General features: G+C 38.3%; 1 protein-coding gene across 2 annotated transcripts in view; it reads right to left on the bottom strand.

The window, feature by feature from the left end:
* Positions 1–3417: 3417 nt before the first annotated feature.
* The window catches only part of USP9X (ubiquitin specific peptidase 9 X-linked), a 70509-nt gene continuing 62249 nt past the window's right edge, over positions 3418–11677 (bottom strand). For both annotated transcript variants that reach the window (XM_030282797.4, XM_030282807.4), the window contains exons 39-44: positions 10814–11034; positions 10110–10198; positions 7584–7740; positions 6959–7171; positions 6433–6528; positions 3418–5015 (exon numbers count right to left, since the gene is read on the bottom strand). In XM_030282797.4, coding sequence (XP_030138657.1) covers positions 4881–5015; positions 6433–6528; positions 6959–7171; positions 7584–7740; positions 10110–10198; positions 10814–11034 — 911 coding nt within the window. In that variant the 3' untranslated portion in view covers positions 3418–4880. The remainder of the gene's footprint in view (positions 5016–6432; positions 6529–6958; positions 7172–7583; positions 7741–10109; positions 10199–10813; positions 11035–11677) is intronic.

Raw genomic sequence — 11677 nt, 5'->3', positions numbered from 1 at the left:
GTGGCTTCAAGGAGTTCTAAAGCTAAAAAATACCAAGTTGGGAATTTAAAAATCTGATTAAAAGTTAGCCCTTATTCAGGAGTGTTTTTCTCCTTCAGAAACTGGTTCCCCCATGCTTGTTTTGATTTATCTGCAAACAAGAGCTCTGTCTTCTGTGCCACCCACTGACCGAGCTGGCTTGACCCCAACATATCACCAACTTCCACTCTTACAGTGCTGAAACAACTGAGCTCACACAAATGCTGCTGAAATCCATGGATCCACCACAACTTGCATTAGAAAATCAGAGTGCAGGATCGGGATGTTTGAATTTAATGGCTGGAATCTCTTGTCAACATACTTCCAGACACAGCCTGCCCATAACAGACACTGCAGGGGTGGGGCTGTGCACCTGCTCTTGTGAAAAAATGACACAGGAATGGTTACTGGACACTTAAAGCTTGGGGGAGACTTTTATACCTTAGAAAGAAAAGGAAATTTATGGTAAGAACCTTAGGAAGTTCCAGTGTGAAAAGTGACAGTGCTCAGGCTGGGTTAAAGCCCTTCCTCCAGTCTGGAACGGAGAGCAAGTGTCAGCTAAATGACTGTGCTGACATGGCAACCCCACTGAAGGCAGGGACAGGGACACCTGGCATGGCACAGAGGGCACACACAGCTCACTCTGACCCCAGCTGCCAGCCAGGAGAAAATGCACTGAGCTCTGAAGAGCGGTTTGGTGTCACCTTCCTCACCAGACCACCTGCAAGGAGAGCAGGAATCCTGCAGGAGGAAGCACTGGGATCCTTCCACTTTGCCTTCTGCCACTGCAGCACCACGGTGCAGCCCGTGGTTTGTACAAGACACCTCCTACTGCTCCCAGAACGCCTCTTCTGTCTGGCTCTAGGCAGGGCAGGTGTGACTTCACTCCCAAGACCTCATAGCTGTGGGAAAGTGGTATCAGGAATATGATGGAGAGCATGAAAAGTAAGAAGACAGCCAAGATCATGTCGTCCTGATTATGCTCTGCTGGAGCAGAGCCACAAATGGGAAACTCCCACTCCTGTCCTAAGAAATGTGAGGTTGGCATCAGCATCTCACCCTCCCAAAAATAAAGGTGTGTCTTTCATCATGGGGGAGAGAATTTGCTTTCAATGTGGATTTGAAAGTGTGGGCTAACAAGGTTTAACTAAGATATTTAAATACTTAATTGGTTACTCTGCAAATTTCCCAACATGCCACTTCTCCCTCTAATTTATACAGTCAGTCTTTAGCTTCCATTTTTAGTTAAATTCATTGCACTGAAAGCTTCCCTGCAATGCCCAGTAACTGAAACTCACACCAACAAAAACATGGAACCACTTTGCCATGATACAGTTAATCAGCCTATTCATTCCTGGCAAAAGACTTAAGAGGTAGACAAAATTTATTTAAATCAAAAATGAAGTAAATTGCTACAGCAGCCAATTTTTGCCCATTTTAGCTTTGGCAGAATGGTTAATCTCATTCTCTCCTGGATCTCAGGAAATATACAGGAAGTTTTGGAACCATAAGTGCTTTTTCATGATACATATGCTAAAACACACAAGCTAGGCACAACAGAGTGGCTGAGAAGGCATAATAGCAAATATGGTAACACAAATCTCTCCTGTTGTCTAAAGTTTCACTCAGAAAAATAAAGAAATGTCAATGGGGAATTTCTTTCTGGCTCAATTTCAGCAAGATACACAAGCCTGAAAAACAGAGAACTCAAAATTTTCACAGCTCGTAGTCAGCTGGGAAAATAATATGAAAAATTCCAAGTCAAGCAGAGTCCTGTTCTGCCTGTCCATTCCCACAAGTTCGTGTCCTGCGGGACAAACAAGCTTTGATAGAACCCTGAGCCATCTCCTTCTTGTCAAAGGGGTAACACAGGCGCAGGTGACCAACTCTGTGACCAAAACTTAGTACATTTACTGATACACAAACAATGAATTATTTTTATATATGGCTGTACTATTTTTAACGCTGACAGTAGCAAGTGTTAAAAGCTTAATTTAGTCACTAAACAACCACAATCCAAATGTACAAGATGGAGAAATTCTGCTCAGCAAGGTTATGGATTTCCCCCAAGGTCAAACTACACACTAACCCCGACTCAACATCACCTATGGATTTTCAGTTTCTATGTATTCCATGTTACACTTCCAGGAACACAAGGAATTGCTTTACTATTTATTGGCTCATTTTATGGAAGACCAGAGATTCCCTAGAAACTGTTCTAAACAGAAAACAGGACTGAAATCAGTGATGGGGGAGTTAAATCTTTAGGCACTTTGAGGGGTACTGCTTTAGAGTGTGCCATCACCAACGAGGTATCGCCAGGTGCATCGCCTGAAGTCACCTGCCAAAATGCTGCAACAGAAACGTGCATATCAAACTTTTTGCTTGTACAGCATTTGTTAAGAAGTACAATTCAAAATGGTTTTGCCCAGAGTGAAGAAAACATTGCACCTTACACTGGAGCTGCCTGTTTAAAAAGCAACAGCTGCAGCAAACAATATGAGTGTACCTTTCTTCATGTCACAAAGATGCACAATATCCTCAGTTTGCTGCCTGGAAAACAACTGCCACTGCAGCCATTCCCAATTCTGGGGCAGGGCTGGGTATGGCTGGAGAAAGCCACAGCCTTAAAGTGTCACAAGTTTGACATGTCTCTACAATCATTGCACTATTAAAAGCAAACACATTTGGCAAGGCTGAACTAGCACATTATATATTTTACCTATGTAGTACAAAATACATAATAATTGCCTCTGAGATAGCCTGTTTAACAATTACTGGTCCAAATAAATATTTCAACTTGAGAACTCAGGGTAGAATTTTTGTAGTTAAAACCTCCAACAAGCATCCCCAAACATAAATGGGAATACGTTATCCAAATTTACTAAATCCAGGTAAAATGGTATTACTAAAAAACTATGAAGAAAATCTGAATTAACTTGAGCACTAGGAAAAACATGGAAGCATAAAAGTGATCATTGCTACACAGCATATTCAAAAATCTTCTGTGTCTCTCCCTTACACTAAATGCCTAAGAATGCACTTGGACTGAATTTTCCATTGTTCATTTCAAAACTACAGACCTTTAATTTGATAAGCAGCTTTGTTTCTATCAACTCATTTGTAAAAAACACCATCAAGCTTGTGCTCTTAAATATATATATGTATATATAAAAACATACAAAAAGTACAAGATAAATCACATTAAGAAACTTTTACAGTGTAATTGTCCTGATTATTTTATTCTTGAGGGCCAATTTTTTTTTTTTTTGTGCACAGAATCTCAATGTGACTGTTGTTCCAGAATTCAGCATAGTGCCACTGCACAGAATTCACCTTTCTGTGCAGTCCATTAAAAAACAAAACCCCAAAAAACAACACACACCACAGGACAAAACATTCTTCTTAAATCAAATTCTATTTGTGAATTCAGCAAAATAATTTCTATAAAATAAAACAGCAAAATATTTAAATAGTATAGGGTGGGCTGTATCTGTTTTGCAGGGGTATTTGGTTTTTAGACAGGTTCCAAAAAAATTACACACATTCAAGTTACCAATTTTCATTTAAATACAGTATTTACTGATGCGTTTCTTGAAGTCTTTAAACAAATGTTTATTCTGGAATAGAGATACCTCAGAATTGTATTTGACTAACCAGTAGTTTCTTTTATATTTAAACCCTGCTTCTACTGTTAAGATTTTCCGTATAATGGATAAAGAGCTAAGACAATTCTCGCTTTCAAGTAGAACTGTGAACGAGCAGAAACCAGCAAGTTAACTTGGTGCAGTGGCACTCACAAGTACTCTGTGATTTTGTTGACTTCCACTTCACTGGGATGCAGTAGAAGGAAAGTGTTAGAAGTTTATCTAATAAGCTCTACCAAAGAAACAAAACAAGCACACCAAATACAGTCTATTATGCTCCAGGCATCCTGGCATAGCAAATTTTTGCATATTTGTTTTAAATCTTTTAAATTCCTATTACTGAAAACTAAGTGTTCTTTATCCCACCCAGAGAGAGAACTGTCAAACATCAGATGTGAGGAACATATGTGAAACTGAAAACCACTTGTTTGTCACATTTTCCCTCCCCATTTTATAGTCTAGGTGTAAGAAGAAAAAGTTCTGAGCAATACAGTTGTCACATTGGGACAACTGCTGTCACGCTTGTTTTTTTTTTTTTTTTTTTCCCTCATTGGCTACACTAACTTGGTGTGAAGCCATGCTAAATGTTACAGCATAACTATAGCTTCAAAGTGATTAACCTAATACCAGAATGAAAAAGGCAATGAAAAAAGATCTAGAAACAATGTTACATCACCAATTTTCCACATCAACCAAATAATTAAAAGGTTACCAGCCATTACGTTGCTCATAGTAAAATCGACTCCAGTGGCAAAGAATTAACATGAAACTATTTTTGTGGTTGACATGGATAGGCTTTTTTGTAAAGGAGTTGATCCAACTGCCATGAGGCAGGCAACACTGGTTGCAGAGCGCAGCAGATATATCAAGAAATTATTTTTTTGTTTTTGTAGATCTGTGAGTCTCATCAAGACAAAAAAAAATGTTTCTTGCTCAAGAATTAACAGTCAAACATTAATATACTATATACACCTTTGCCATTTACACATTAGCATCAGGCCATTTATTACAAAACACTATACACTTTCCACTGCAGGCGGGTTATATATTGACAGCAATTTTCTGCAGATAAGACAGTGAATAGACTCTCCACTCCATGTTGATTAGGAATAGTTTTTCTAGTTTTAAATATTAGCCAGACACAGAGAAAAGTTGGACTGTAAGGCCTGGGTGCACAGTCTTGATGGAGCAAGTTAATTGATTATGTGCATTTCACTAATCTTTTGTCTGAGGCGGGGAAACTTCTTCACTGCCTTCGTAGTTTTCTTGTGCTCGTTGGCCAGTTCGCTGAGGGTTGTTCATATGATGTGCTGCCGGGCCCGTATATGGCTGTCCATGCACGTGGTTATTCTGCAACAAAGCACACACATTTCAAAGGGATTTAACCCTGTGGGCTGCCTCCTGACTCCCTGCTTTCCCCCTTTCCACTCAGACCATGGGAAGTATCCTCAAGCACACCAACTTCTCGTGTGACTACATCATATGAACACACATCTCAGCTGCTTCATTCCTCTGATTCACACCTTTCACTTACCTTGCCAATTTACATACAAGGGAAACAAACTTTCAAATTGTAAAGATAAAATAATCAGTTGAAACAGTAATCTCAGCTTTCGAATCACAAACATTTACATGCAAAGCAAAAGCAGCAAGAAAGGAAAAAAGGAGACCAAGAGAGGTTGCCTATGCGCTGCCACATTACACCGTGCACATATTTTATTAACAGATTCAACCAGTTGACTTTTTTCCCTAAAACAATGGGAAGAGCAAACCTTTGTTTATGCAGCATACTTTAACAGAACTGAATGAAATCTAGACCAGCAGTTTTCTGCAAATGCTCTGTTCCAGTTTAAAAAGTCACAGACAGATCCGGCAAACAAAACCACCTCATTTATCCACTGTTTTGCAGAGTTTGTGGAGAAACCAAGAGCATGAGGACTGGGTGTGTGTTAGTGAGAAATGCTATCTCTTGCAAGAAAGTGAACACATGACAAGGGCATTGGTGAAGTTAGGGAATGTGTCTGAACTCAGGAGCTCAGGAAGGAGTGGGAAAATCTGCATGACTTACCAACTGCTCTGCTGAGAACATCAAGTAAGGAAAGCAAGATGGAGGGGAAATGGATTTGGGCAGGAAAGGAAATTAAATTAGCAGATTTGGAATATACAAAATTAATTGGAACAAAATATGGCAACTAAGTGAGGGATCCAATAATTCAGTCAATTCAATAAGAAGACCCTGGTTATGATTTCTTCCAGATCTGACTTTCCACTGGAAAGTATTAACAAAGCAGCCATTTAACATAACAATAGATTTGGATTTTATATGTACTTAAGAGTTAGAGACCACTGTTCATAGAGCATGAGTTACATGGCCACAAAGCCATCCACTTTTTTTTTCAAAAGCCTTCCACTTATCCAAATTCAGGCCTCGAGACTTGATTTTATATTTGAAAACAAGAAAGCACCTCACAAAATATTATCAATGTCAATAAATATAACTGAATCAAATTCAGTATGCACTAGGCTGTGATTACATCAATCTCTCTGCTCTTTCTCTGGATTATTAATCCCTGATCTGATAAAATTCTCACCTGAAGCTCTGATGGTGAAACTGCTCCTGGTGAAATGGAGGTATGCCTTTATTCCTCCAAACATGGTATTTGACAATAACATGCTCCTGGCTAAATGTCTATCATTTAAGTCACCATAAATGCTAAAAAAAGCAAACCTGGAACTCTGAATTAATAGTTCAACTCAGAGCTTTTACCTGTTGATACTGGGAACCAGGTGAATGGGGATACAGTGGGGCATCTTCAGGTGGAGAAGACTCATGTTCATCTGGAGCATCAGGATCATCTGGTTCCTAAAGTTTGAAACAGCCCATTTAATTTACTTTTTAAAAACATATTGCAGTTATTTTAGTCCAAACCAATTCTATGTGCAAATGATTGTTTCAGTCATGCTAGAGTCATATTTTAGACATCCAGAGAAAAACTCCACTCCACCTTGTCACCTACAATTTGTATTGTAATAAATAAAAATTCCCTCTATCAATGTATTACTGGAAATACAGACTCATTCATAATCTACTTCAAAAGGACAATTTCAGTTTTATACTGCCAATTCTCTAGGTGACAGACATCTACAGGAACAGTAATAAGAACTGAAAAATAAAAATATAAATCCATATGAAATGTGTTACCTCTTAAATGAGTGGAGACTGTTGCTATGGTTAATTATTTACAGAAGCACTTTACTCAATTTCTTAATTGAAAGTCAAATTAATTCTTTACCTCCTCTGGGCAGAGTTCACAAGCCTTTGCAAGAGTCATTCTAGCACTGTGTGATCTCTCTAGGAAGTAGCCATTTGATGTTTCATTGCTCTGTATTGGTGGAGACCAATTATTGTAGGTGTATTGGGGATTGCCAGTGTATGGTCTACGCTCCAGCTCATCTCCAAGCCATTCCACTGCCCAGGTCCATTTTCTCTTCAAATCTCCATTGCTCTGCAGAAGGAAAAATGAACAATTCACAATTATTTCCTCTGTTCTTGAAAACAGAAGTATTTTTCCTTTCCTATACATCAGCTGTCAGAGACCACCAACCTATTTGCTGCTCTTTAAAGGAGTCAAAAATATCCTTTTTTTTCCGAAAGAAAACTTCAAATTTTAAATGAAGTCTTCAGATTTTCAGCTCCATCACAGCTGCAAATTAGTGTGAATTTAATCAGATTGCTTTCAATCCCTTATACTGACCTTCTCATACAGAAGGTTCAAATGAGTTGTCCCTGGAAGTTGTAATTTACCTGAGGTGTTAAAAACTGAATAATGGTGGGGCTTGTTCTGTTTGTTTCTTTTTTTTTTTTTTTAACACAGAAATGGGGAAAAAAGCAGCAAGAAACAGAATAAAAGGTATCACCTGAAGGATCTGGTAAGCTACAGGGCAGTTGCTGAAGAGAGCTACCATGCACTTTATACACTGGTAAGCTCTTTTCTGGTAATGATTCTTTGAGCGCTGAATGGTGTCAAAGAGTCCATCCCTGTCATCTGGGATTCCCTTAAGTGCATTGTGAATCCTAGAAAAAAAAAACAAACAAAAACAACAACAAAACTTTAAGTGCTAAAGAGTTTTAGGATTTCAAGTAAGGCTCTATATACAATGTAATTACAAAAGGGATGTTCTGACTTCTGGTGTTAGTCAAGAGGTTTTTTTAAAAATCAGAAAATTAACCTGACATGTCATATATATAACTTACTCTTAAAATTACCAAATATGCTAAAAATATAACCAAACAAGATACATACAAAATATAAGTATGATTAATTCTAGTCACAGTAATCAACTTTAATAGTCCAATTTTATTACTGAAGTATCTACTGCACTTAAAAATGAGCCCTGTTAACCCAGTAGGTCCTTACAGAATTGGAACAGTTAAATCCTCAACAGAATGGTTATTTACACACAATTATGCTTCTCAAATACACCCTTTTACATGCAGCTCCTCTGAAGGGGAATTAGTAGTACATATTTGTGCATGGGATAAGGGACTTGGTCATTCCCTGGAACTAAACCCAGTTTCTGTGCCTTCTGCTCTTGAACAGGGCAGAGGAATTAATTACTACCTTGAAACTATGCAAAAACTGAGAACTGACATACTTTTGGCTTTGAAAAAAAAGTTAGAGGGGGCACAGAACCCACACTGGTGTCTCAAAGAGCTACACTTATGGCAGGGAAAACAACTGCCCTCTTTCCTCACAGCCCTGGCAGCTGTCAGCTCAGGCTCCATCTGTAAAGCAATGATGAGCTTTACTTCAGTTAATTTCATTTAATGGCACTTGCACTATTCCAAACTTGGCACTTGAACCTGTCAAATCAAGAGAAATTTAAGAGAGTGGGTCTGATGCCAAGGGCCAGCAGCAGTGATTTTGCAGTACCAGAGGACAAGCTGCTCCAAGGGACGCACACTGCCCACGGTCAGATCAGTCTCATTTTTCAGGAGTTACAAGACACCATGTCCAATGGACAATTTCACTGTTTTGTGGTGGTTTGTTGGGTTTTGGGTTTTTTTTTATTGGAAGAGAAGACAAAAATCATTAAAACTCTTGGATTATCACAGCAAAACCAAGAGCAGGACAGAGACAAGTACTTGAAGCTATGGCCAGAGGTGGCAGCAAGAAGTAGTGGATGACTGGAGCTGGCCATTTAATATCCTCTGTGGAAACCTAACACTATTCCAGGGAGCTGCGCTACTCCTGACATTGCAATGGCACATGGAGTGAAGTACTTCTCCAGGGAAGCCACCCCACAACATTCCACTTCCTTCATACCCTGCTATTCCCAAATACAGCATTATCCCCAACAGCCACTTCCATGATTTCTCACCTATAGTTCAACCCCAAAAATCCATTATTTTACTTCATATCTATTAAAGTGTGACCATCCTCCAGCATTCTGTGGATTTACTTAATGGAATTATTTGTTTATCAAGAAGATAATATAAGCTAACTGCATTATATATGCACAGCAAATCCCATAAAAAAATTACCATATCCCTACAACTCAGTCATCATATTCTGGAGAGTGGTTAAGCCAGACCACCATCTCCTTTGAGCTCCTCCTAAAATAAGCCCAGGCAATTGGTAACATTCTAAATGAGCAGTCTGCTTCCACAGCTAAGGACAGGAGTCCACTCCCATACCCAACAAATGCGCTCTCACTGAAAGTATTTGAAATGTCCTATGAGATACAGTTGGAAATTATTCAGTAAATCCCATACTACCTATAACTGCTTATTATGAAAAAGTGACATTTTGCAACACTGATGCACATGGATGACATTTGTGTTATCTTACCTACTTTTATATTAAACTTCTGAAAAACTGACTGTTCTCAGAAAAAGTATTTGCAGTAGTTAAAAATTTTAATACCTTTCAAAAGCTTTATTCTGTAGACATAGAAAAATCAGGTTTTCAACTGATTAATATGTAATACGCCGAAGTCACAATTCTCTTGAAACGTGATCATACAGAGAATACCTACATGTGAAATATTCTCTCCTCCCACATTCACACTCCATGTGTGTCTTTGTACCACTCCTATATCTGATATGCTCCTCAGCAAGCCCAGGCTGTCACATCACCTCAAGGGGACGTTTCTGTGAATCAATCTGAGCACTTCACAGGGAAGTATAACCTTAACCTAAACAGCATATTCTCTTGTGTGTGAGAAATCTGGGATTTAAAGCAAACTTGTCTACAGTAATGAATATGAAAAATTGTGCTTATCTTAAAATTTCAGACAAAAATACAGAAAATGGATTTATTTGTGAATTTTGATTTAATACATATTTAAAACAAACCTAATGAAAGGATTAGCAACAGAACCACTGGAAAAACAATCTGTACAGAACAATATTGAATTATAAAAGGACAGAGAAATACTGACCTGTGAGTTTGCCAAGAGTCCTCAATTAACAGGATTTGCAGAAGCAGATCCAAATAAGGTCGAAGCTCGTATGTATATGAATATGCAACCTAAAAAGTGAAAGTGCAGAGAACACAAGAAAGCATTCCTTGAGGCAGGCAGTATACACAGTGAAATATAAGAACATAATTAATTTGAGTTTACTGTAATCAAAGGGTATTTCAAGATACAATACTTCTTTTCTATAAAGTGTTGTCAGGAATCTTGTGGGTTGCAATTTCATTTGATTTGTTTTGTTTTTAAATACAGTAGGTTCTGTAAAGGACAAAATGTCTCTTTATGACTTTCTGACACAGTTGATCTGAAGCCCCAAGCATGATATGCTGAAGAAAGTACCTGTCATCTATGAATCTCTTTTATGGATAGAAAACAAGCTTTAGCAGATGCTCTTGAAATACACAAAAACCACCTCAGTCTACTTTCCACCCTTAACACATCATTCCTGACTCGTTAAAGGTTGATTGCTTCCCTAAATTCATAAAGCACTTCCCACAGTGCTCCAACAAGATGTACAGACCTAAGACTGTAAATACTGACAGAGGATGCCATCTTGAGGAAATTTATTTACCAAGCACTCCTTCAGTATTTAGTACAACATTCTTACATATAAATGTAGAATCATTCATATTTTTATTCCCATCTTTCTTCTAGCTTTTTATTTTTACCTGCCAAAGTAGTTCACTGAGGACTGTGGAAGAGAACTGAGGATTCTCCCAACAGCAGAAACGAAGCAACTTGATGGTCTCTTCAGAATTACTGCAGTCTTCAATAATTTTCTTTACATAACTAGTTCTCACAAACAGAATGTCTGCTACGTTCTGCTGAAGTGCCATTATAGGCTGAGATAAATTAGGATCACCATAAGGGTTGGCAAGTGGGGGATTACCTGGAACAAACAGTTATTGCATATTAAAAGGTGGTGAAGTACCTTCAGTGTAGACACTCTAAAATACAAAGTGGCATAACTCATCAAAAAATACTAATGGAGAAAATACACAACCCCTCCCTCAACAGCTGACTTTCTTTGAAAATATATAGTATGAAATAACTAATTTTTATGTTTGTGAAGCTTGACACTTGCTGCCTGAGAGAGCTACTTCTCCCTCTCTGATATGATTATGCAGTGACAATCAAAGCAGAACAGCTGGAGACATGTTCACATGCAAGAGGAGAAATCACTGAGATTCCTCAGAGAAACCCTCTTATCTCCTGCATTTATCTACTTCACTGCTTGTGTAACACAGCCCAAGTCATATTTTAAGGACACAATGTCTGTTTACTTCACAAGACAATGCAAAAGTGTTCAGGGGAGTATCTATGTTAGAACAGTCACATTTGAATCTCTGGAGTGTAGAGAATAAATATACTTTTGTAATTAATGTATCTTATTTAGTCAGCTTTGTTTTGTGTAGTGTAAGAATGTTGATTTGCTCCTGATGTTTCTAATTTAGCAGTGTTTTGAGTTATTGTTTGAAGATGCCCAGAAGACTAGGGAGAACTTTCCTAGTTTCATAAGCTGAAGCAAAAAA

The sequence above is a fragment of the Taeniopygia guttata genome, chromosome 1, assembly GCF_048771995.1.
Source record: "Taeniopygia guttata chromosome 1, bTaeGut7.mat, whole genome shotgun sequence".
In the NCBI taxonomy this organism is placed as follows: domain Eukaryota; kingdom Metazoa; phylum Chordata; class Aves; order Passeriformes; family Estrildidae; genus Taeniopygia; species Taeniopygia guttata.
This window is presented reverse-complemented; position numbering and strand designations above follow the sequence as displayed.